Raw genomic sequence first — 27,457 nt, 5'->3', positions numbered from 1 at the left:
TTTTTTTCCCTCAAGACTGCTTTGGCTATTCGGGGTCTTTTGCGTCTCCATACAAATTTTAAGATTTTTTGTTCTAGTTCCGTAAAAAATGCCATTGGTAATTTGATAGGGATTGCATTGAACCTGTAGATTGCTTTGGGTAGTATAGTTATTTTCACAATGTTGATTCTTCCAATTGAAGAACATGGTATATCTCTCCATGTGTTTATATCATGTTTAATTTCCTTCATCAGTGTCTTATAGTTTTCTGCATACAGGTCTTTTGTCTCCTTAGGTAGGTTTATTCCTAGGTATTTTATTCTTTTTGTTGCAATGGTAAATGGGACTATTACCTTAATTTCTCTTTCAGATTTTTCATCGTTAGTGTGTAGGAATGCAAGAGATTAATTCACTTTTATTTAGGAAATTTTGCAATGACTTACTAAGAGATAGTGATGACTGAAAATCAGGGCAGAGAACCTAATTTAAGTTGGGTTTGCTGACAATAAACATAGCTAAAGTAATGAGTTTGCTCACAGTTGCTTCCTATTTTTGACATTGCTTTTTCACTCTAACCTTTATAAATATGTCCAAAGAGGCAGGTGTCTTCCTATCAGAAGATGACCATTCTTGGTGATGAGTGTGTGCATCACTTGGCGCAGAAGTGTGAGCATCACCAGTTCTAAGTCTGGGGGTAAGGGCATGCACAAATCCTGGCCCCATAGGGTGACTGCCTTGGCGAGCTCTGGCCAAGCCTGGAAATTTTTCTCACCTCTTTGTAATTGTATGACCTTAGCTTGAATTAGACTCCCTATCTCTGTGGCTGCTGATCAGCCAGGCTGTGAGATCTGCTTATCAGGCCCTTCCAAAAATTATACATATCTTTACAGGAACATGGTTCCGGGTTGCTTTGGGATTTTTACTGCTCTCAGTATAAAAAAAGTTAGGCACAAGAATCATGCCTTGTTTACTCAGTTGCAAGAGCAATACATCCAACACAGGTGGACACAAGCACCAGGAACAACTGCATTCTTATCAATGCACAAGCTCAACAACTACAACGGTTTCAACTTGATTTTAGGTGTACACACTTATATTAGCAAATTATTGTGGCAAAAAATATACAGATAATTTAAAAAATAAAGATTTAAATGTACCAATATTAAAAAAAATTGTTTACCAACTGTCCTTTCTTGGGATAACTTCATGTTGTATATGCCCAAAATGCATTTACAGTTAGAGTGTCCACTGTACCTTGTGATCCCGCTGCCTGGCTGCTGTGGCTCTGTTCATGTCTTCAGCGTCTCTGATATGGTCAAGGGCCAGGTCAAGTGACTCCTGGAGGTCTGACAACTTAGCATTATAGTCGTCCAACTGCTCCAGGACCACAGGAAACAGAGAGTGAGTATCGTTGTACTGCTGCTGCCAACTCTCAGCCTGGCTCAGCACTGGAAAGAAAGGTACATAGAAACTCAGTCTGGGCTTCTCCCTTCTCCTCCCATCCCATCCTGCACTTAGAAAGATGCAAATTCATCAGGTTATGTCTTCTTTAGCAATAGGGACTGAAGCTGTTGTCCACAAAAACAGCCCCATCTTTGATATCTGAAGTTTTAAATACTATTTTATAGGGTTTGGGAGCCCCTGGACCACCATCAGCTAAAATGGGAGTTGATTAGTTTTCCCATGAAGATTATGCTTTAAGTAGAAATGATGTCATTAAACTAGGTTTATTATTACCGAGATTATTAATAATTTGACCATACAAAGGAAACTTGGATATACTACAGTCTTACTATTAGAGACAACCCCAGTTGTTTTGTCTGTTACTGGCAAATGATGTTCACAACCATTCATTTTATGTATTCTCTCCAGGTAGCTGTTTTTACTTAGCTCCTTTAGGTCAAACCTAAATCATTATCTTGGAAAGAAGATTAAATGGCAATGATATATTCTTAAACTTTGCATATATCTTAATTCTCTGATCAAAGTTACACACATTGACTATGTGCCTTAATTCTATTTTTTCTCCAGGGACTATCAGTCTGTCTTATTGAGGTCTTCTATTTACTTTCATCACCATGAGCAGAAGATACAAAGTTCATGGCTGAGTAGAGAAAGTGGTTGAAAATGCATTCACTAGGCGGAAGGCAGCTAAGTGGGAGATGTACTTGGTTCCATTTCCCCAGAACAGTCTTGTTAAATCGCAAAATAGGCAAGGAGCGTGAAAGCATCTGGCTGTGACATCAGAGCTCCAGGCTTCCTGACTGCTGGCCTCATCCTGACTCAGAAATGTGCCTGAGATTCTTCTTTATTTCTTACTGTTTCTAAGACCTTATAAATTTGCTATCACGATAGGCCTTTATGTCAAGAATGTTCCTCTTCTAGAATATTCACAGTAAGTTTTAACAGAAGTTGATAGTGACAATTGTAGGAAAATGATCTAACGTAGGCGTTCATAACCCTTTCTGTATCATGGGCCCCTTTACAATCTGGTGAAGGCTTCAGATCCCTTCTTATGTGTTTTAAAATGCACAAGATAAAATACATAGAATTAAAAAGACCAGTATATTTAAAAAATTGGTAATATAATAATATATGTGCTTCTTTATTAATGCATTAACTAACAAGATTTAGAGGTGAGACCAATAACTGCTAAAACTTTGAATTACTGATGAATTTAATGTTGTGAGATAACAGTAACAACTAAAATATGATATGCAAACCTGGAGATTCTTTTGTTGATTGTGTAGATTAAAATGGACACAAATTCTTTGTAACTCTTCCCATCAAGAGCGGAGTCTTTTTCCTCACCCTTGAATCTGGACAGTCTTGACCAACAGAATGAAGATGACATTGCTGAGTTACAAGGCCAGGCCTCAAGAGACCTTGCCCTTTCCATTCTTGCCCTCCTGGAAGGCTTCTGCCATATGAACAAGCCTCAGCTAGCTTACTTGAGGATAAAACCCCACATGGAGGGAGAGGCCCAGCCATTCCAACTAAGACCCCAGACATGTGAGTGAGCTCGACCATGTCACATGGAGCAGAGATGAGCTATCTAGGTTGAGTCCAGCTCAAATTAACAACCTATGAAATCACAAGCAAATAAATGGTTATTGTTTTAAATGAATATGTTTAGGGTGGATTGTGAGATACTAATTTATAACTGATACAGTGACCAAGTCATAGATTCAGTAATACTATTGTGGTTTGTTACCTACATTAATCATTAAAGGAAATGTTCAATTTCCATTGAAGGCTCAAAGTCATTAAAAAGTCATTCATGGACATCAGAACATGAATGCTGCTGGGTTTGTAGCTTTACTGTCTTCTCAATGAGACCTCTTAATGTAGTTCTGGTAATTGGTTCCCCTTAGCTTTCCTTCCCTTGTTTTTCACCAACTATTAAGTTCCTATTTCTTCTCCTCAGGAGTAAAATTTTGTAGATTCCTTGTGGAATCTCAGCTGTTTCTCAAAAGCTCAAGGTCGGGCCTGGATCTAAAAATCCTGGTCACATAGTCAAGTTGTCCTGAATGACTCCCTGAGGCCACATATAAACTCTAAATAACTGAATATTGGGAATTGGTTGCTTTGACCAAATGTTGCCCTGTGACTGGGTGTCCTCTCCTGGACCCACAAAGGAAGCAGACACGTGCTGGGCTATAGGAGTCTAATACACCTACATTCATAGGCTTCGTCTGCCTCCTCGTCCACAAGTTCCCGTTGGGTGAGGAATGGTTGACGGTGTCGGATCTCCTCAAGCATCTTCTGGGCCAACACCAGCTTCTCAGAGATTTCCTCAGGGCTAAGTTCCTGATATTCCCCATAATAGAGCATCTTATTGTTGATCTCTGAAAGGAAGGACACGGTGAGAGAAGACAGTAGGGAGAGATGACTGGGCATTTGACAGCAATGTCACTGAAAACACGGACAGTGAGGACAAGAGGCTGATCCTAAAATGGAAAGAGAGACTCAGCAAAGACAGCATGCTGATGTTCATGCTATGAATGTGTTGGCATCAGAGTTCATCATATATTCCAGGGAGAGGTTAAACCCGAGGAAATCTCTCTTCTTTGCTTTTCATTTGGTGTCTTCAGAACAGGAATGGAATTAATACAAAGCCTGCCCTGATTTCACCTGAATCTGATTTCTATTCTGATTCAAAACCGTTAATATTTAAGACACAAATCTGGGGTCTTTGACCAACCTCTTATATAAAATACATAATACGGAGAAAATGTTCTGAGGTATCTCCTGTCACATGTAGTAGGCATTGGAGATATTATTGCAATTTAGCCAAGGATTTTACCCAAGCTCTAAGCCAAAATGAGTGTATATTGATGGTTGTTTAAACAAGTCTTTCAGATTGTCGTACAGACTAGATACAATATAGAGATTTGCTATATAGAATGTGAGTTTTTGCTCATTAATATATACATTTTTTTTGCAATTGCTCTTTGCCTTCTGTGGTATGACTGCTTGTCAAGATTGTGCCGTTTTGACTTTGGGTCGTTCTCACCCCACATCTGTACGTAGGACGGAGAATTTCAGAACCACAGGGACTGCTGAGGCTCAGAGGCATTAGATGAGTTGTCTGAACACTGGCGGGGCTGAGCAGGCCTCTGACTGCCTGTTCCTACTACATATGATCAGATGATAGTTATGTAATTGCCACCTTGTCCTATGGCAGCTCCAGGAGGAAGCATTTTATCTTTCTGGCATAAATGAAATTGTCTGTCTTTGGTTTACTATGATCTATGTGGTTGGCCAGACAAGATGGGTAAACAACACTGGTCTCACATAAATCATACCAGGATAAGGGCTTGTATTTTATATGGATAATAGCTTGAAGGTCACCAGTAGTTATTTTAGAGGTGGTTTGGAGGTGGATGGCGATAAAGAATGACACACTGTTGGTGTTCTGAAGCATCCCTGAACTCTGAAGAGAGGGAGATAAATGGGAGAAGAGGTTTTCAGTGTTGTAAATATTACTGAGAAAGTTTTAGGGAAACCAAGATATGTTAAAAAAAAAAGAAACTTATGAAGGGATTAAATATTCACTTTTCAAGTAAAGTCTAAAATATTAACTCCTGAAATAAACTAAACATAGATACTTTTCCTCAGATCTAGCACTTGCACTGCTGAATTTCTTGGCATTTTGATGCAGCTATTATATTTACAATATGGCTTATTTTATTTTAGCCACATCTGGTCTAGATTAGAAAAAGGAAATACAGAGAATAATATTTTTGCCTTTGGTCTTTGAGACTGTTCATATATTATTTTAAAAAAGGTAAAAACTGATGGAAATTATTGTTTCCTCTTTACATTTCTTTTGTATTTTTTCCTTCTTTCCTATGCCCTAAGGGTCAAATAAGAGGACTTAGATTCTTTCCAAATGAAATAACTTAGAATCAAAATTTGAGTTACAACAGGAAAGGTGACATTTTTTTCTCAATGGCTTAATAAGATGCTGGCTTTATTTGCTGCCTAGAGGGACATTTATTTCTTAATTAGATGAGATCAGCTAATCTAGGTTTAATCTTACTTTTTGAATAAATCAACAGTAACTCTAAAATATTGCAGGAAAAGAATATTTTATTGGTAGTTGCAAAAGCATGAGATAGTGAGGATGGGAGCAGGGGATGTTTGAAATGCATACCATTTGTTTCTATTACGTATTATGGGCACCAAAGGAAATACAGCAAAAGATTAATCTTGGCTCCACACATCCCTTTTCCTGGAATATGTTCTCTATACCTCAGTATAAAGATATGAATCTTCCACTGTGGGTCCCTTTACTGTCGTTGTGCCCTTGAGATGCACCTGGAGTTGTCATCCAGCTCTTAATATATAGGATAATAAAAACTATGGAAACACACAAATACTGTATCTTAGCAGACTGTAACCCAAGGAAATTCTCTTTATCTTAGAACAAACACAATCGCCTGTTTTCTGTCGGTAAATTGAAGGCTGGCTTTCAGTGTGCTATTAAGATAGTCTTTAAAATGCAGCCTGCACTTGTGAGAAGTTAGAACACAAATAAGTAAACCCTCAAGAAGAAAGGTAAAGTCTTTAGGGCAAAGAAATCTTCCACACCCCCTCTTGGCTTTTCTTCTGGATTGGGGACCAGAGCATGCGGCCTGCCTGGTCCTTGGGAAAGCATTATAGAGACAGTTTAGGACAATCTGGATTAGTGGACAGTCTACTGCCACTCTAAAGGCAGTGTTTTCACTGCAAATTGTTGAGAAAAATGTGACTCCTACTCAACTCTTGCATTTTACAGACAACACAGCATGTAATTTCCTCTACCAGAAAGGTATTTTGGCATTCCATTTCTGTGAAATGCCTGGAAAGGGAATGATTTTCTACATTTATTTTTTATTTTTTTGGCCTTGCTGCGCCGAGTCCTATCCACTGGACTGCCAGGGAATTCCCTCTACCCTGTGCATTTATTATTGAAAATAGACAGATAGTAAGCAGAGATGAGTGCTTAGAAGTCTCAGGTAAACAAACTTGAAAGAAGATCTTAGATGAGTTTAAACCTATAATACTCTAACAACAGGTCCTGGCACACAATAAACACTAACAGTAGCCACTATTTTTATTGTTGTTAATAACATGAAAGATTCCTTGATATGAAGCTAAACCAGAAGAGAATATATTTACCTTGGATTTTATCCCTCACATCGTGGGCTTGCTCTGCAAGCTGAGTTGCGTGGTTAATGGTATCCATGCTTTCCTTCTGAGCCAACTGGCTCTTTCTTGTGGCTTGACTTTCCTATAAATAATCCGCATAAATACCAGATTAAATTTGCAAGAAGGAAAGGTTGTGTATGTGCATGTGGGGGTGGGTGGGCATAATGTATTCCATAAATTTCCCTGACATGTGAAAGTTCTAGAATATAGAACATGGTCTCAGAAATCATGCATGAAGACAGATGTGATGACCCGCTTTAGAATTATAGATGCTATTCCTAAGCCATCAATCACAGTTCAACCCAAACCAACCATCTTATATATGTAACTTACCCTTTGAATTTTTATTGTATCTCAAGATGCCAGACTAGGGATTACCCATGTCTGCTGATCAGTTTGACATTGTGCTGACTGAAATGATTAAAGGTTCAAAGGGAAACTTGTTGAGGAAGCAGGCAGATCTCAAAATGCTCCATGCATTCAGTGGCTTCTGGGTGGTCCAGCCACTGATGCAACTGAATTACCACAGAGATTTAAAGGATTATGCTCACTGTGCTAAATGCTACTTTCAGTGCTGCCTTCCAAATTCCCATCAACGTTGATGGCACTTGTGCACAAATAACTACTCAAGCAGCTTTGGCTCAGAGTGAATGAAGTTCTTCCCTGAGAAGCCGTTTTCATTCTTTCAACTCTGTTTCACAGAGCTCCCAAGTAGGATTTGTCAAAATGAAATCCCAGTTCAAATGTGGCTCCTGAAGAAAGGATGTGTGGGTGTGCATATGTACTTGTGTATTTCTCTCTGTGTGTATAAGGTCAGAAGCTGATCTAAAAAATGGTTCAAGGCCAGGACACAGGCCTGTATGCACAGCATGGGGATGTGTACTTCCTTTTGGCATCAGAAAGACTGACTCATGGGTATATTTGAGAGGAGGGAGAGTTCTTCAGTCTGGCATTTGGTGAAGTGCCCACTTGCCTCGTCCAGTGTCTTTTTGGCTCAGCTCTGTGATAAAGGGCTGCAGTACCTGACTGGACTGCAGGGTGATCTGCTACACAGAGTTCTGGCTGGTAGACACCCCCCAGGACAGGAGAGTGGCTGTTTCAAATTTCTCTCCTTTCATCCACTGTTCCAGCCGGAGGATTAGGCCATGATTTTACCTGGAATGCTTTTACACTTCCCAAGCATAACCCAACCAAGTGGTTCTTCATCAAGGAAAAGAAGGCAGACATGGTATCCTAGCAGACACATGCCCCAGGAGCTTTTCATCGGGCATTTTATCCAAAATCTCCTCCATACAAAGCTCCCTGTGCAGCAAGACTGCAGCCATCAGCCCCTTCCCTTAAGCATGGGCTCTCTGAATGGACATTGCAATCTTGAGTCACGATGTTCTTTCCCCCAATTCCAGTCTCCCTCTTATCCTGTTCTAATGCTTTCCAGAGACACAAAAATCTGTGGCCACTTTAAAATTAGATGATACAGAAAATAAGATGGAATCTATTCTTGATGTCACTCCTCCCCGCCTTTAAAAAATAGGGACACAGACATAAAACATTAAAAAAAATTTAACAAGTTGATTTTTGGTCCAGTTTAAATTGAGTTATACTTAAAAAACACAACATGCATATTTTTGACTTCGGCTTCATCCTTCAAGGGAAAAGATTTATTGTTATTACTGTGTTCCTTTAATTGGTTTCTTGATATGGAAACTTTGAATTATTGAAGTAATGAAAGCTGGTGGATGTCATAGCTCTAAGACAACCTTTTCTGACAAACACCAGAGGGCGCTTCGATATATGTATTTAATAAAAGACTGCGGCAAAGAGGAACATGTTACTTTAAATTGCAAAATTACTGGATATAATATATAGTGATGCCTTATTTGAAAGTTTTACTTTTTTCTTTAACTTTGATTATGGAAGGAAAATAATGATATGGGCACATGGTAAAACAGGTGCACCCTGCTTTAAGAAAAACTGAAATTAAAAAATTAGCTTACAACTATAAGCCGGTTGATGTTCAGCATTACAAATGGATTAATCATTTACTCACCTCAACAGTGAATTCTCCTTGTACATATTTGATGTGAAAAGTGGCAAGAATTTTATTTATTATACAGTGCATAAAGTACAGTGTACCTAGAATACTATTAAATTGAGGATGATAATATCTAGGATGGCCATATACTTTATTGTTTAAACTGGGACACTTTTGAGAGTGAAAGGGGAACTTTTAATAATCACTCTGGGAGACAAGCATAAACAGAGGCAGTGCTGGTCAAAATGGTAGTAGGAATATGGGCGTGCCATTTCAGAATCTGTACAGTGATATCTAATTTGGGTTTAACTATCTCCTAAACATTGACTTCCAAATACCTTTCCAGCCTTGATCTCTTCTCTTGAGCTACAGACTCAAATCTCTGGCATCCACAGAGAGCTCACCCTTAAAAGGTCCAGAGAAATCCATTCTGAATTTTTAGTCTTGGCCATCTATTTCGCCAAGTCAGAGCTTACATCCTTGCAACTCTTCATATCCAATTGGTCACTGAATAATTTTTATTCCACTTGTCATTCTGGCCTCTCTTCCTGGTCCCCACCATCACAGTCTCACTTTACCACTGCTCACTGCAAATTCTTCTCCAATGAAGACAAGGCAGCAACTGACCACTCTTGTTTGGATGACTGTGGCAGTCTACTGACAGGTGTCCCTGTCTTCAGAGTCTTAAACCTACCATCCCCACTTCAGAGGAATGTTTCTGAAACTTCACACCTCATCAGCTCATTGTTGTAGGTAAATGCTCCAATATCTTCCAAAGTCCACAGGATGAGCATGGTGGGAAAGGTGCTTCAGGATTTGGCCTCTGAGAACTTCTTCAGCATTGTCTTCTGCTCCTTGCTTTAATGTTCTGCAAGGCCAAGGCCAAAGTTCTTCAATCTTCTGGTCAATTGGAATTGAAACATATTTTGACTTTTTTTTTTTTTTTTTTTTTTTGCAGTATGCAGGCTTCTCACTGTTGTGGCCTCTCCCGTTGCGGAGCACAGGCTCCGGACGCGCAGGCTCAGCAGCCATGGCTCACGGGCCCAGCCGCTCCGCGGCATGTGGGATCTTCCCAGACCGGGGCACGAACCCGTGTCCCCTGCATCGGCAGGCGGACCCCCAACCACTGCGCCACCAGGGAAGCCCCATATTTTGACTTTTTGTCCTGTCTTTTTATCAGGATTGGAGATCAGGCTCGGAGATCAGGCTCAGATGCTTTTGCGGTGTGGAAGTGACCCACTTTCCTCCCAACCCTAAAGATCTTTGTACGTGTTGATATATGGGGAGCTTTTGCTGTGGCTCCACATAGGGAAGGAGTAGGGAAGAGATGGGGGAGATGGAGAAGTGGAGGGAATGGTGCAGCACCCTCCTGGGCCAGCCCTTGGAGACTGGGCTCTACAGTGTACCTTTTAGATCCAGATGGCAAAGGGCAGCACTGAGATTGAGAGAGGGCCACCATCTTCACTTCTGCTTGTAGCCTAGTCCCACTCTGACTTTGAGCATGGTGGCTTTGGGAATATGGGAGAGTGGAATCTTGACATAGGCTTTGGTACTTTCATTACAGACATGATCAGCAGTGGCACAAGTGAGACCTTTTGAGCAGCAGCTATTTGGGAACACAAATGCATGGGCATCCTGTAGGGGTTTCCCAGAAGTAGCAGGTGGGAAAAGGCAGTAAGATTTATCAAAAGGGGGCTAGAGGACTTAGATATGGAGGTCGGGAAAAAACACAGTAACTTTAGGTTAATATAAATTGTGAAATTTGGATTACATGAGATTCATGTGACAGGTACTTTGCATACAGAGGTACAGCTGACCCTTGAACAACGCAGGGGTTGGGGGCACCGACACAGTTGAAAATCCATGTATAACTTTACAGTTGGCCCTCTGTATCTGAGGTTCTGTATCTGCGGACTCAACCAACTGTGGATCATATAATACCGTAGTACGTATTTACTGAAAAAAACCTGCATATAAGTGGACCAGTGCAGTTCAAACCTGTGTTGTTCAAGGATCAACCGTATTTTCAAGTTCAAGAGGCAACATTACTGTGTTTTTTTAATCACACTGTGGGAATCTACAGTGAAATCCTTCACTCTAGCTAAAGCTAAATATTAGTTACTTTTTTGATAGAAGGCTTTCTAAGACAAAGCTTTTCTTAAATCCTTCTAAGAATCAATCATGGACTTTTCTAGACTAAGGGCTTGAAGGATGCTTGAGAAGTCGTTAAGACCCTCTCTGGGTGTTTGTTTCAAAATGTTTTAGCAGGTTCCTTCACCATCAGGACTGTTTGTGTCGTAGCCAGAAGGATGTTATTTTCAATAAGAATCAATGGCAACAGCTGGGTGAATGCTCCAGTCGCTTTATCATCAACTTCTGGCTTTGGTGGTCTGTTCTCTTGTTCAGGAGCTTTTTTTTTTACTGTGATGTCCCTTTCAAGCTTGCACTATTTCCTCCCCATGAAAGCCTGCATTTAACTTATACTGGAAGTAGGAAAACTGTACAACAAAAGAATCAGTAACTCCACGTCTGAGCTAAGGGAGGAACTAATCTTGGTGAAAACATTTCCTCAAGAATTTGAGACACTTTCAGCAAGTTCTAGCCATGACACAAATGAAATTACGAGTTTTCACAAAGATTTCTTTCTTGGTATTTCCTTTGAAACTTAAGCGATCTCACTGCTCTTCAAACACTCATGGTTGGATTAACATGCTCCATTGCATGGGAACGAGGGACACAATTTTTATATGCATTTAAAAGTAGTTGAATCTTCCAAGGATCCAGTTAGAGTAATTCACATTTTTAGAAGCATAATCTCTTAGTTTAAGAGGTCCAAGGTCAAAAGAGATTATCAGAGTTATTTTAATCTTTATTTTTGTAGAAAATGAGAATTGTTTTTGAAAAGAACTTCAACAATTTATAATGTCAAACATCAGTATCTGAAAGCAGAAATTCCAGAGTACTCTGGGCAGAACTGCTGGAACATAATCAGGGAAAAAAATGTGTTAAACATTTTAATATGTTAAACATGGCGCCTTGTGGCTTAGTTATATTTTTTTAATTAGTACAGAGGATGGATATTTTTCCATTAGGCTCTTGGGGAATGTATTTAATAGTCTCTCACATTGACTTTGCTCATGTTTTAATGTTTTTCTTGTTAATTTGTGAGAGCTTTTACAAGTCATATTTCCCTCGACATTTTTCTTAGTCTTGTTGACTTTTTTATTTAGTTGTTTTACTATGTATTTGAAATTCTATCTTGTCAAATCTATTCTTTCTTTTTATTATAATTCTTCACACTATATTTAAATGTATTGTTATTTCCTTTCAAGGTTTAATAATTATCTAGTTCTGTTTTCTTATAGATTTGAGATTTAAACTCAAGTCTTTAATCTGTCTGAAATTTATTTTAGTATATGGTATAAAATGAGGGTCCAAAGTGTTTTGTTTCCTGCCAAACTGCAAAATTGCTTTCTCAACACAATTTCTCTTCTTTCCTTTTATTATTTAATGCATACTTTAGCAAACATTTAAATTTTATATTCTATATAATAAAGTTTATTTCTGGATGTTCTATTGCTCTTAGCCATAAAATGTTAAGGTGAACAGCTGAATGACTATCCTAATTAAAACATATATTAACCATATTTACCAGCAGCAAATACAATGAAAGTTTTCCATAAACCTGTTTTTTCAAGGGAACCAATCAAAATGGGAAGACACAGTAGAGACCAAGTATATTAATTTTCTCCTCAGGTCTTGCCTTGATTTATTTTAAGGCACCTGGGTCACTGCATTTTTTCTGGGCTGTGTTAAGCCTCAGTCATTTGTGACTAGCCAGTCTCACACCAGCTAAATCCCATCTCTGAAGTTAGTCCCAGAAACTGAACACATACCCTTCCAGCTAATTCCTCCAGGTCAGAGAGAAGGCTTTTCATTGTGTTTTCAGCATTGTTGATTTGTATCTTTCTTAGGACATACTGGTTTTCTCTTTCTGACAATTTTGTCTGTGGAAAAAAAAACACATTTTGCCATAGTCAGTAGATGTGCACACCAGGTTTGTAAAAATATGCAGGAAACTCTTTCAGTGTAAGAGGACTCAGAGCAGAGTGTGAGCCTTTATTCTCAAAATAGTGGGGTCCACAGGCTACTGCAGGCTGGTATGAAGTTTGAGGTCTGCACAAGCGGCTGGAGGGCTCTAGGGGCAGAAATTCTGCAAGCTCCACTTACCAGGCTGGAGATTCTGGCTTGGGCTGTGCTGGTTCTGGGGAAAGGGTATCTTTTCCAAATTTGCACAAAGGCACAATATAGACTGGCAGTGGCCTTGGGTGTCTGAGCCTTAAAACTTCAATTTCGCAGGTCTTGGAGGAAATGATAACCCACGTCAATCAGTGCAAATGGAGTTTAGAAATTCACTTTCCTCTTTTTGGTGTAAGGAGAACAATTCTCTTTATTTCAGACCATTTTCCCCTTTCTTTTCCATTCTGAGCAGTTTGGTCCAAATGTAGCTTTCCTTCGATTACTTTGGAGTAAGCCCTTCAATCTTGGCACTGACTTCCCATCAGCTATAATATTTTTACATATAATATAATAATTTTTTCTACCTTGAAGTTTTGCTGTTGGGGAAAGAGGATTCAAGTGGTAGCAAAAGGACTGAGTCTGGGTAACTCCTCTGAGAATTAGTGCCTTCATGTGTCCAAACAGATGAGTCTGGTTAAGAACAATTCCTAAATTGGGAATAGAGTACTTACTAAGATTCCATCCAGACCATCCAGGTTTACAATTTTGTGATTTTTGTTTTGTTTTACACTTTGCACATTTGGGCAATTGCTGTGGATATCATTTGCACCTCCAAAAAGCAGAGTAATGAGCACTTTCTATGTTAGGTACTGTTCTAACTGCTCTGCATATAACAACTCACTGAATTCTCCCAACAACCCATGAGGTGGGTGTAATAATTATCCTCAATTCCAGATGAGGTAACTGAAAAATAAAGAGGTTAAATAACTTACCCAAGGTCACATAACTAGTAAGTGTCAGAGCTGGGATTTGAATCCAAGCATTTGGTGTCAAAGTTTATGCTCTTAACCATTATGCTAAACTGACTAACAAAGTAAAAAAGTATGCTGGTATTAATTCTATTATCCTTTCAGCAAATCATTATTGTTTTAAAAAATATCTGTTGGTTGTGATTGAAGCCCATGATTTAAAGGGGGAAAAAACACCTCTTAAAGCTTAGATATACAAGCACTGTTATGGCTTTTGACTATTGCCTGCCTTTAACTTGCTTACTAGATGTTAACAATTAGATCTAGGCAGAGAAACACAGCATGTGAGTGTGCTTGTGTATTTGAGTGTGTGTGTGTGAGATGAGAAAGAATGTGTGTCAGCGAGAAGGAAAGGTAAGGGCAGGAGAGAGAGGGAGGGAAGAAGGAGGAAAGAGAGAATGAGACTGTGTGTGTTAGTTTTTAGAGAAACTCCTGAAAACACAGCAAACTGAAGCTAAGGTAATGGTATGTCTGCAATGTTGACTTGAATAACCAATGTACAGCTCCACTGAAATAAGAATGTTTCTTCTCCATCAATAGCTTTGTACATAGATACTAGTTTTTTAGTCATTTCATTTTCCATATTAACCTTTACTTTTTTTCTTTTTTTTTTTTTTTTTTTGCGGTACGCGGGCCTCTCACTGCTGCGGCCTCTCCAGCTGCGGAGCACAGGCTCCGGACGCGCAGGCTCAGCGGCCATGGCTCACGGGCCCAGCCGCTCCACGGCATGTGGGATCCTCCCGGACCGGGGCACGAACCCGTGTCCCCTGCATCGGCAGGCGGACCCTCAACCACTGCGCCACCAGGGAAGCCCCATATTAACCTTTTTAATAGATGACAGCTCTTGGTTTAGGCTGGAGTTCATGACTGTAATCAACTTTTCATAATTTCCTAGGTCTAACAATCTGTAATATAACCACTGGACTCATACCAAAATGGATAGGAATTACCAGGAGTGACCCTATGAAACCAGAATGAAAATACACAGAAGGTATACCATTCCTGCATACTTTGAGGAGGTAGATGGTGGAGTTGATTTCATTCACATGCCTATGAGCAGCGGCACCAGATGACACACTCAACAGACCAGATTTGCTTTCTTCAATGGAGAGCGCTGCTAACCGAAGGTCATCAGTCAGATCCCAGATGCACTTATCGCAGCCTGGAGGTAAAGTGGGTATGTCATTTCTTCAAAATCAAAGGTCAGCTGGGAAGCATGCTGCTTTAAGTCGATTATTATATGCACTTCCTTGGTTAATACTACTTGTAATTTTGTTCCCTGAGGAGTTGTCTGGGCCAGGAACTAGTCCTTACACTCAAAACAGAGTAGGGCCTAAGATGAGCCAAAGTGTACATCGGGCACTTAAAACGTAACAAAAAAACAAACACATGCAACTGAAAATTAGGTTAACGTGAACACTAAAGGCTGAACTGAGAAAGAAAGGAAGCACAAAGGGCAAGGCATCTGAGAGATGGGTGGCAAAGGAGAAACCTCTCTCCACTTTTCTTTGGTGGTAGGAAAGCTGTCTGGGATGACTCTCCATGTCAGGCTTCAGGCTTCTGCTTGGTGCTGGCTAGTGAAGATGGAACGTGCCAGGCATTCCCCCTCTCCTAGCAGCATTTTTTACTGCCTATTCAGGCTCTAATACCTTCACCTCACCCCAGGGATGTCTCAGCGCCTCCCCACGGCCCGACCTCCTGTCGGGATGAACGGTTCAGCAGAAGCAGGTCTGCAGGACATCACTGTTTGCGAATATCACTCCCTGATAGCTGACGAACCTGCACACATGGTTAGGTAGGTGGCAGTTTCTCGCTGCTTCCTGCCTTTCACGTTTGAGTTCCTCTGACCACTGTCATCACCCCCAGGACCCAGCGCCCTCCTGTGACACACACACAAAGGACACCCTTTGAAACTTTTCTGTTCCCAATCTCTTTCCCCCAGACTGCACTCTCTTCTAGAGAACTGATAAATGGAGACTAAAGTGTTAATGGTTGTTAATATGTTAATTTGTTATTTGAAGTTCAATGCATACTTCCTCATATGCTCTCTCAAAGGAATGGCTCCCCAGCCAGTATATCAGGCTGGTGGAAAAGATGCGTAGGGCCAAGCAGGCACATTGATGTCTTTAAAGTGACCTTCCTTAGGGGGTCACATATGCGGTCAGTGAGTAAACTCTGTCCTGCTTGTGCCTCCCATCCTATGTCACCTTCAGTAACATTAATCTCTTGTGACTAGCATGACTGAGCAGCCAAGATACTTTTGTTTGGGGGAAGGGATATCTAATATTAAAGCAGTCTTTAAACCACTCTACCTAAAGCCAAATATTAGTTACTTTCTTTTTTTTTTTTTTTTTTGCGGTATGCGGGCCTCTCACTGCTGTGGCCTCTCCCACTGCGGAGCAGAGGCTCCGGACGCACAGGCTAGGCGGCCATGGCTCACGGGCCCAGCCGCTCCGCAGCATGTGAGAAGTTACTTTCTTTTTTTTTTTTTTTTTTTGCGGTATGCGGGCCTCTCACTGCTGTGGCCTCTCCCACTGCGGAGCAGAGGCTCCGGACGCACAGGCTAGGCGGCCATGGCTCACGGGCCCAGCCGCTCCGCAGCATGTGAGATACTCCCGGACCGGGGCACGAACCCGCATCCCCTGCATCGGCAGGCAGACTCTCAACCACTGTGCCACCAGGGAAGCCCCCAATTAGTTACTTTCTTGATAGAAGGTTTTCTAAGGCAAAGCTTTCCTTAAATCCTTCAAAAAAATCAATGATGGACTTTTCTAGGCTAAGGGCTTGAAGGATGCTTGAGAAATCATTGAGACCAGGTCTGGGCATTTGTTTTGAAATGTTTCAGCAGGTTCTTGCACCATTAGGAATACTCATGATTTGAATAACCAGAGGGGCAGGAAAGAGAGAAGGCAGCTCCAATTCATAAGGCCTGAATATTATATTTCTGGTGCCACTTCAGATTTAGAGTGATTTGAGAAAAGCCACTTAAATCTCTTGGCATCTCAGTTTCCCCAGTATTGTAAAGCGTAATCTGTGGATTACATTATCTGAGGACCTGAAGAGATAATATAGAAAAAGGAGCTAAAATGAACTCAGTCACTGGGAACTGTATTTCCAACTTAGCCTTTACCTACTAAGTAAGATGCCGAACTTAAAGACTTGATAAAATAAATTTTCTAAAATAGAGCTGTTTAAATGTAAATCACCTATCTGCCCATTGGAATCAAGTGGACTGAATGTCTTTTGTTTAGGGTCCATTTGGTTGAGGCACAGACAGGGTTAAAGCCAAGGGTGGGACTCAGGCAGTTTCTAGAGAGAGAGTATTGCATAGCTCTTCTTAATCCTACACCTGCAGCACATTAGAGAAAGTGGGGTTAGTCAATCATGTACTGTTATTTTTACTTATGGTTGGGCACTCCATGCCTGTAGGGGGTTCAGAACCTTCTTCCAAGCATTCTCCGGTTACGCTGTCACATGGGCCTCCCCCACAACTGCACACTGTGGGAAACAAAAACAAGAGATTAGGGATTCATTGCTTAATGCCTAAAATATGGCAATGTTTTTGTGGTTTGTAGAAATATTGGCTATCGGTATATAATTCTTCAATGGGTATTAATTATATTCTTTCTTAAGATCGTGTGGAATACATGATTTAGTGATTATTCCTCTCATCCAATTAAGCCCCAGCTCAGGGAGATTTTCAAAGGTGACCCTGGGGCAAAAGTAAATCTAAATGTTCTAGGATTCCTTTCCCAACTATTTGAGATTCTGACATGACTCTGCATCTGCTTCAGTCCAAAGAGCTCCTGGTCAGTTTCACAAGGTACAAAATGATCACAGAGTCCATCATTCAGCTGGAATCTGAAAGCCATCCTTTCATCACAGTCAAATTCTCCAGTTAATCCAACTCCAGGTTTGATTACTGCCAGGTGTGCGGGAGGAGCAGCCCACTAGGAGTGAGTGAGGAGACCCAAGAGCGATTCTTGGGTCCCACAGTGCTTGACTCTTGGCAAGACTGACTCCAAGCCTCCAAATGATAGCTATCAGTGGGACAGCTAGCAACAATGTCGTGGAAAGAATTAGGACCATATTTACATGAATTTAGAAGATCTGAGAGCCCATTATTAATCTACTGATAATTTTCAAGAATGCCTTTTGGAAAAAAACAAAAACAAAACCCCAATCTCACCAGACTGTTCATTTTCCACTGAGTTTTGGAGTGGAGATTAATTTTTTTTTTTACATCTTTATCGAAGTATAATTGCTTTACAATGGTGTGTTAGTTTCTGCTTTATAACAAAGTGAATCAGCTATACATATACATATACTTATATCCCCATATCTTCTCCCTCTTGCGTCTCCCTCCCACCCTCCCTATCCCACCCCTCTAGGTGGTCACAAAGCACTGAGTTGACCTCCCTGGGCTATGTGGCTGCTTCTGGAGTGGAGATTAATTTTTAATATTTACAAAGGATTTCTTAAGCTATCTAGGCTAGCAATAAGCTGGAATTGTGAATTTCCTCCCACCTCTTAACTGTCTTTACAGAATAATCATAAAAAATTAGCTTCAAGGGTAACATACATTTATTACATTTTGGCTGTTTAATGTTCCACAAAATGTAGATTTATTAAACAATTCAGCAAGATCATGCTTTATTGCTTCTAGCATCAGCTTCTTTTCTAAGACTGATCTGCATCTCTGTAACTTAAACATGAGTTTACATATTGACATGAGTCAATATTTTGAGAATCAGGATGTCAACGTTTAAGTCTCTGATTTTGCCAACACTCTTTCTGATGCCCACCTTCTCTCTCTTTAGTCTGAGTGGGCACAGAGCTCCTCTCTCCACTCTGTTATTCTCGGGGTTATGCTTCTGTGCACATAGCTTTCCTGGAGACATGTTTACTTTTACTGCGACTTCTGCAGATCATATTTGTTTCCTTCTCAATTTCAAACTCTTCACTTCTTAAAAATCTCTTCAAGTGGAAATCCGTTTCAGCGAGAGAATCTCCAGCTGAAGCATGCCACAAGAGCACAATAACTAACTCCCCCTCACTCTTCTTCCCCTCAAAGTCACATATGAGAAGGAATATTTAGTCTCAGCCTCCCTTTAGTCCTAGAGGAAGGCAATTTAACTTTACTTCTGAAGAGCTTCACTCTCTGAGGCAAATGGATTGGAGAAATCCTGAATAAAATTTGTACCTTTCAGTCTAACTGAAGTCTGACCAGGAACATTTCTTATACTATCCCTGAAATATTTACTCTGATAATTTGAGGAAATAGGGGGATGATTAAACTACCTATGGCTTGCTAATCTATTTCACTGAAATGTTGATTTTACCAAACATAACTAAAAAGAGACACATAGCTTGCAGAGTAAGAAAATTGATGTCAAACATGCAAACTTTCATTCAGTCCTCTGGTCAATGACAGGTAATCTATAGAAGTCTGATTTACTTCTTTGATCAAAATTGGAAGGACATAAAGATGATAAGACAAAAGTTCACTAGTGTTAGTGTCTCATGGTTCATTCTACCCATGAGCTAAGCTACATTAGTCTTGATAAAGATACCTACGCCTAGAAGTATGGGATGCACATTCCTATATTGCCCTGGAAAAGTGTCAAGGGGGTAATTTCAATATTTCCCCAAGATAAATTCATCTAAATCCAGCACTGACAGAGACCCTGATCCTATCACACATGTGCCGGCTGGGTAGCTGCTGCAGCATACACAGAACTGTACCTGCACAGTTCTTGGCTCTCCTGGCATCCCCATAGTAGCCAGGTGCGCAGTGTTCACACTTGAATCCGGTGGTGTTGCGTAAGCAATTCCTACACTGGCCAGTGACCTCATCGCAGTCTTCAAAGATCAGGTTAGGATCTGAATTTCCACTGCAGTCACATTTCTTACAGGTGCTTCCAATCAGCAAGGGGTTTCCATAGTAACCAGGAGCACATCTAAAGGGGAATCACATGTTAAAAATTTAGCATCCATAGTTTTCTTCCTTTTTATCTTCTTTCCTACCTAGAAGAGAGTGTAATGAATATTTGTGTATTGCTCTCCCAGAATTAACTCCCACTCTCCCATCTTCCTAATAGGACCAGACTTTGTTTTTAAGGAACTACCCCTCCCCATTGTGTTGTAGTCCATTCAGTTCGGTGAGACCTTCAGGTGCAGGAGTGTCTGGATATGACCAGGGTGGGGGCATTTTTGGTCACTCCAATGACTGGGGTGCACAGCTGGCATACGATGGTGGTACTAGATATGCTACATTTGGCCGTGAGATATGCCACTAGGGCATAGCTAAGAATTGTCCTGGACAAAATGTTAGGAATACCTTTACTGAGAAACACTGGTATGTATTCTACCTTGCCATAGTGAATTGTTCTGATAACCTAAACCTGAGCCAACCAGTGCCTGGCATTGTCCTGGCCGAAATGGTTTGGCTCAGGAGTGATTCAGTTGGAGTGGAGCTCAGGGCTCTTGTTTGAGGGTTGTGTGAAGGTCTTCTCTCCCTCTGCAGGTGAATGAAGAGGCAGGCAGCACGCTTAGCTCTGGCAGCCATCTTGTGACTGAAGGAAGACAGTGCGGAGACAAAGCAGAGGGCAGAGCTGGGAGTACCACAGATAAACAGAGTTGGGGCCAGATGGCCATTATCCTGTATGTTTCAGATATATGAGCCTACAGAGGCCAGGTGCCTAACTGCATTTGCTGTGGAGGCAAAGCTGAGGCCTACGGTCATGCCAGCTGGCCTTAATGAGAGACTCCAGCCCAGGTGGAGAGCAGAGGGTGAGCTACTTCCAGCCTTTGCTGGCCTTGCCAAGCTATGCACTCTTGGGGGGCTGCCTCTGACCAGAGGAAAAGCCCCTTTCTCTACTTTTTCCAAAAGGTAACCTGTTGGCCAGCACAGGCCCTGCTCTGGGTGATGGGACCACAGGCCCCACCTAAGGGGGTAGCTGCTTCTCGGCTCCTATCAACTGTTTCTATACTGTAGCCTTGAGGGAATGAAGGATCTATGTTGTCAGATCTTATTTTTAAAGGAAAAAGTTGAAATTCGGATTTTATGTGAAATCTCAGTTTTTAAAGGTTGGCTCAAACTTTGTAAGAATACTTTTTGAGGCAAACTACACGCTTTTTGGCTGGCTGTGGCCCCCTCTCTGCTATGGACCTAAATTAGCATTGAAGACTGGCTAAGGTGGGCTGAAGATGCTTTGGGAGTGGCTGGAAGGAATGTGCAGTCACACTGTCATGGGACTAAAGGTGAGGTACAGGAGTTAGTTTTGATGAGAGAGAAAGAGAAAAGAGCCAGTGAAGGTTTCTGAGTGATAAAAGTGATGGTGAATGAAGCTGGTGTTGGCCACAGAGTTCAGGATGGACTCTGGGCTGGAATGGGAGACCAGGGTTGGGTGGGGAGGGCCTGGGGTGGGACCTATGCCTTGGGAGTGGAAAGGAAGAGAAGACTTTCCAAGGACACCAATGAGACCCAGTCAGCAATAATAGGACACCACCTTTTAAAATGCTTCCATTTAAAGTAAAAGAATCATGATTCAGAAGATTTGAAAAATAGAGAAATGAAAAAAAATCCCAAGACCTTAACAATCACTGTTCAACATCTTGCATATGTTTTTCCAGGTTTTATTCCTGTGTCTCAGTTTTTTGATGTAGTTGTAATGATGGTGTATGTTCAGTCACTTGCAATGTATCTCATGACTTCACCCAGGTAAGTTCATTTAGTTACCACAGGCACCTGGGAGGTAGGGCACGCAGGCCTGGCATTCCGAGGCTGAGAGGCTACTTTGGTTTTCCAGGCTCACACAGCTAGGAAGTGACAGCATAAGACCTAGACCTTCTGACCCTGATGTTCTTTCCTTTGCTCTGCCCTGGACCACACTGCTGCTGCTATAAATGAATGAGTGAATTCATCCAACAGAAGGACAATTCATGTCTATTTTGTGTAAGGCACAGAGAAACAGGAAGAGGAAAAACACACAGCCTATGCACTGAAAGGACAGGAAAAGAATTAGGCATAATTATACAAACTCTAGAAGTTGAAGGCTATGAAAAAGAGAAGAATGAATGTAAGTGCCACACAACCCACAAAGAGACATCCCCCTGAGGAAATGTTTGATAAATTTTATTATTCATACTCATGTCTTTGTACCTTTGGTTCACAGGCCCTCTTGTCCCCAAGTCAGCATAAATCATTCCTCTATGGAACACATGGCTGGATTGAATTTCTCTCCTGTGCTGCAGTTCACCAAACAGAATATTAGATACTTAGGCTCACTAAAATGGGACTCAGATCTGCCACCTCAGTGTGCAGCTGGGAAGCCTGAGGTCTGGGAGTGAACGGACTTGTCCAAGCTCACAGAAGCCAGATGCCAGTTGCTTTCTTTTCTGTTTAATTCCACTGTATTTGATCTGCATAGGTGGTCCCCTGGTCTTCTACTAGTCAGAATCTCAACCACAGTGGAAACCTACTTTGAGTTACTTTCAATTTCAAGAGTATCTTTTGGTGGTAGGCTCAGAGGCAACTCTGAAGTCACAGTCCCAACTTCAACCCTACAGATTTTATAGAATGAGCACACGAAGGTTTTGTACTCATGGCACCCTCTAACCCTGACTTTATAGATGAGGAAACTACAGCATGGAGAAGCTGGACAATTGGTTCACTGCTTCAGGGCTCAAGCATCATATGGGACTCCAAGCTTATGCTCTTTCCACTCCACAAATCTGGCATTAATGAGTTAACTAAAAAGTCCATTAATGATATAACAGTTGAGTAATTAAATGCCATCTATTAATATACCTAATTCCTGTCCTCGAAGAGCAAATTCCAAAGGATACAAAGGATACAAAAGGACAAAGAGTCGGATTTAGAGTCAGCATTGGAGCCCAGGTACCCAGTACTGGTGCACTTTTATTTTCTTCCATAATCTTGTTTCTAGCTTTATTAATGACTTGATTCACTTGGAGAAAATAGAGCTGATAAATTTACAGTGTAAATGAAAGAACTGTGACATACGAACTTTGTCATTTCAGTCAGTGATCATATCATTTGGGAAAAATGAAAAACAAAAAGATATGTTTTTTGGAAAAAAATGCTTTTGACCAAAAACTATTATTTGGGGAATTTTTGTAGTGCTTTCCCTCTCCTCTTCTTCTTCTCCTTTTCTTCTCTTCCCAAGGCCATATACCTCTTACTGAATGCCTTTATCAAAGGTGCCAAAATTCCCAGCCCAGGTGGCATAGAAGCTTTTCTGGGGGGGATGTCACTCTGTAGCTGTCATCTGGGTTAAATTAAATGAAGAAAAAAAAAGCACCTGTTACATAGTAGGTGCCATATAAATGCTCTCTACTTCTCTATGAATGACTGGGAGCTAAGGCTAGGAAAATATAAGTAACCCATTCCAGGTCACAGGGCAAGAATCCAGAAATGGGGCAGGGCAGAGAGTAGGGAGTAATAAGAATTCTATGCAGATAACAGGGCTGATACCTTAAGTTTGAAAAACTTGACGCCTGCAGAAAGAATCAGACTAAAGCCCTGACTCATAATATAAGCCTCAATAAATGTTAGCTTCTTCTTCCTCTTCCTCCTCTTTATTATTGTTTTCTAACATCGAGGTCAACATCAAAATCATTATCACCATCATCATCATCCCTGATGATACTATGTTTGGCCTTTCCTGTTAGGATTTTCAGGTCTCCCTGAATTTGCTTTAATTTGCCCCATTCTTCTTTCCTGATCCTTAAGCAATAAGATCCACATGATAAAACCTCATACGGTTTTAGCATGTCTCTCAATCCCCTGCAGAATTGAATGGATGAAGGTACACTGTTAAAGCTGCCGCAAGAGACAATGTGGAATACTAAGGCATTGACATCATATATGTTTCTTAACTGAAAACTTTGCGTTGAACATTGAGGGTCAATTGTGTGATCTTAGATTAAGTCTCTTCATGGCTCTAAGTCTCAGGTCCCTCATCTTTAAAATGTACTACTTAGGAGCAGAGGGAAGGTCACTCTGGAATGAGAATGAGAATTCAAAACTCCTGTCCATTCGGTTGTGCATTTTATAATTATTTGCATCAAAAGATGACTTCCATTTGCAACCTCTATTCAATTCTGGGTCTTTGATTTTCCAGGCATGGGGTGGGAAGTGGGGGATCAAATGGGGCAAGAAATCACTGACTCTTGTCACTACATCGTGCCTTCTTAAAGGAACATTAAAAATTCTGGGTTTTTTTAGTAAAAAAAGTTTTTAAAAAGTATTATTGAAACAAATATAACTCAGTGCCTACAATGTTCTAGATACTGCAACGGAGGAAGAATGGATAGAGAAATAAATAAGATGCTACTTCTGCTGAGAAGCTCATATTTCAATGAGATTTTTAAAAATTGTTTGATTTTGAACAAGTGGCTTAACCTCTCTGTGTCTAACATTCTTTCTCTGTAAATAAGGATGAAAATGGTATCTCATAGGATTTTTTTTTTGAAGTTTAAATGTATCATTGCAAGTGAACTCCTTACAACAGTGCCTGGCATAGAGTAAGCACTCAATAAATGTTAGTTATTATTTTTATCATCATCATCATGATTGTCATCTAAATGTAATAAAATGTGGTAAGCTCTACAGTTGATCTGGTGGATTTTAAGAGCAGCAGGTCCAGCATGGGGAGTTTAAATTGTGAGGTGAGAAAGGACTTTGGGAAGAGACAGGCAGGGCCCAGAGCAGGCTAAGTAACATGGACCGTATTGGGAAGACAAGTGAGTTTTGAGCTGTTCTGCACAGTACTAGAAGAGGCTCATGTCTTATGTTTAGACCAGTGTTGCTCAAAATTGTATGTAGTATGGATCCTTGTGAAAAGAAAAACATTCATACAGAAAATCTCTTCCAGTGTTCATTTAAATTACCTTTAAATATTTCAAACATAAAACTAAGTAGTAATTCCTTATGTCTATGACTTGTATACATCTTGAAAAACCAAGATAAGTTTTCCAAATAAAACAAAACTATAAAATGGATCGAATTCAAATTAACAGTATTAATTCAAGGCAACGGATGATGTCATTGCAACTGAATGGCTACTTGCAATGTGATATGGTAGAGGATTGTTTGAGCTCAGCATGCATGACCTGCCCTGTGCTATGTCATGACTCTGTCTGCCTCACTGTCATGTCACTCGGCCTCCAGTTGTCTGTAATGTCTCACTTGCACACCATCAGTCATTATTTTCTCCTCAGCTCTGAGGCAGATAGATCCCCCTTTATTATAAAATGGTACTTCAGAAAGTCCAGAACATGTTTCAATGAACTTTTTTCTCAAGATTATCACTGAAATGAAACACAAAATTAAGAAAATACTCACTGAGAACCCAGGAACCTCCACGAATATTTCCAAGGACACCAGTCAGTGGCTCTTGAGCCCCAGTTTGAGAATCACTGTTTTGTATTTTGCGGGTGTGGTATTAAAGGTTGAAATAGAGCAGTAGTTTACAAGTCAGTGAGAGGACTGGTTTGAGAACCCAACAGGGAATCAAAATATGGGTCCCCGGGCCTCACCTGAGAGGTCTCTTTTCAGTGGGGCACGGAGCGGGTGAGGGAGGGCTAGGGAATCCAAAGGTTTCCAGGAGATACTTACACACAGTCAGACTTGAAAATCACCCCTGATTAAATGATCTTTAGGTACAGAAACACCCAGAGTGCTCTTGTTTGAACTAATGAGATAGATATCCATGCAAATCAGCTGCATATTTTGGAAAGATCTCGTGGAGATATCTGAGTTTACAAATTCATTGAAAACATATTAGATGAAGTTTAATTGGGACAATTTAACAACTTGATGATTAAACTCAAAACAGAAACCCCCTCTCAGTTCCAGAGTCAAACAAATCAAAAGCAGTTAAGGCCACCTCCTGTGGGATGATCCAGCCCCTCTGTGGGAAGGAAACCAGTCCTTTCACTACGCTTTTGAAGAGCCTCTGCTTGCCTTCTCTTTAGCTTTTCATTTTTTCTGGCTTGCAATGAATGGCTTTCAGGTTTGTCTCCTCCCCTAGCCTTGACTTCATTGAGGACAAGAGAACATGTCTTAGATGTATTGCAACCCTACCCTTCCCACCGATCTGTTTGTGTGGTCATTTCTATTTTGAAAAAGAGTTACCTGGATTGTCAGGTCAATTTTTGATGTAAAAGACCTCAGTGGATTCTTTTTAAAAGAACAGGTGAGAGGAAGGGTGGATGGGAAAGAGAAGGAGAAAAGAAAGTTGCTCAAAGTGATGCTCCCCCAATGCAGATGAAAGGCCTTAGAAGGGATGCTTACTTCCAGCACCTTTGTAGATGCAGCCTCCTGTCAAAGGGAATCTACTTAACAGACTAACCATTTTTCTCCTCCATATCAGAAGTTCACCTAATTCATTACTTGTCAATGTTTAAAATAAGAGACTCTTAGAAGATATTCGGGAAAAGCAGAATGGGAGAAGAATCCAGATTTTTAAGCCAAACTTTCCAAATCCTGGTTCCCCCACTTAGCAGTGATGTGACTTTAGATAAATCACAGTTTCCTTATATGCAAAATGATAAAATACGACCTCCCCTCAGGGTAGTTATGAGGCTGAGAGAGGACATAGGAAACAATCAGTAAAGGGCACTATTTCTAGCTAAGGAAACTGAGATTCAGGGAAATGAGCCAGCTTGTCCCAAGCACACATTATGCCAGCAGTGGCAACAGGACAATAGGCACAATGACTCATACTGTTACCAGTTAATTTTTATTGAGCATTTATTAGGTGCCAGGTGCCATACTAAAAACTTCACGGTATTACTCACAACAGTCCTTTGAGGTGGGTATTTTCATTTTTTCCTTTCTGGAGATGTGGAAATAGCCACTTAGAGATAAAATAACTTGCCCAGGGGGATCATAAAGGGCTACAGCTGAGAGACAGACTCAGCCAGGCTGATGCTACATCTCAACACTGCACTTCCACTTCCCAAACTAGTGCTCTCTCCTCCATCCTATCAATCCAGGTCCAGGCTAAGCAGCAGATCTGACTGAACCTTGCTGATTAATGGCAGGTTCCAGGAGCCTCTGATGTGGGCCAGGGGATTTATCATCTACAAAGCCACGTGTGAGGTGGGCATGATGTCCTGTGCCAGGCCCCCCACTGTCACTGACAGAACCCTAATCCGCACCCCTGTGTGATTTTGTAGGATTGAGCCCTTGGGGCGGAGATTACTCACTTCTGGAGGAACTTGCATGTGGTCAGCAGGACTCTATTTAAGGCCATTAATTCCCCTTCAGGAGCCATACAACACCCATTAGCTGGTAATATTGCTCAATCCTTATCCGACTAAACTGAGTTAAACCTCAGACACTTGAGGAGAAAAATCTCCATCCCTGGCTGATGAACAATCCTCTCACCCCCACTGAGCCAGATAATGAGTAAATCAGGTGGCTCATGTTCCTGGGTCCCCAAATAAGGAAATACAGAAAAAGCGTGTCACCAACATTAATCAGCTGAAGGTCATCTGATCATCTCTAGAAGTCCCTCCTAAAGGATGACATTCATATGGTCCCTCAGCTTTCACTTCCCTCTTCTCTTATAGTAAAAAGGGGGAAAATCCCACAGCTCTTTTTTTTTTTTTTTTTGGGGTTGGGGGGCCCCCCTTGCTTGGGCCCTCCCCCCCGCGGAACACAGGCTCC

General features: G+C 41.0%; 1 protein-coding gene across 3 annotated transcripts in view; it reads right to left on the bottom strand.

Annotated features, from left to right (window-relative positions):
* LAMA4 (laminin subunit alpha 4) overlaps positions 1 to 27,457 on the bottom strand; it is a 151,768-nt gene that overhangs the window by 66,458 nt on the left and 57,853 nt on the right. For 2 of the 3 annotated variants that reach the window (XM_024115576.2, XM_024115578.3), the window contains 7 exons: positions 19,501 to 19,715; positions 17,158 to 17,253; positions 14,766 to 14,917; positions 12,604 to 12,714; positions 6,646 to 6,757; positions 3,660 to 3,827; positions 1,234 to 1,427 (listed from right to left, as the gene is read on the bottom strand). In XM_024115576.2, coding sequence (XP_023971344.1) covers positions 1,234 to 1,427; positions 3,660 to 3,827; positions 6,646 to 6,757; positions 12,604 to 12,714; positions 14,766 to 14,917; positions 17,158 to 17,253; positions 19,501 to 19,715 — 1,048 coding nt within the window. The remainder of the gene's footprint in view (positions 1 to 1,233; positions 1,428 to 3,659; positions 3,828 to 6,645; positions 6,758 to 12,603; positions 12,715 to 14,765; positions 14,918 to 17,157; positions 17,254 to 19,500; positions 19,716 to 27,457) is intronic. The other variant, XM_024115577.3, reaches the window with a different exon arrangement.

This window comes from Physeter macrocephalus, chromosome 10, assembly GCF_002837175.3.
Source record: "Physeter macrocephalus isolate SW-GA chromosome 10, ASM283717v5, whole genome shotgun sequence".
Lineage (NCBI taxonomy): Eukaryota > Metazoa > Chordata > Mammalia > Artiodactyla > Physeteridae > Physeter > Physeter macrocephalus.
This window is presented reverse-complemented; position numbering and strand designations above follow the sequence as displayed.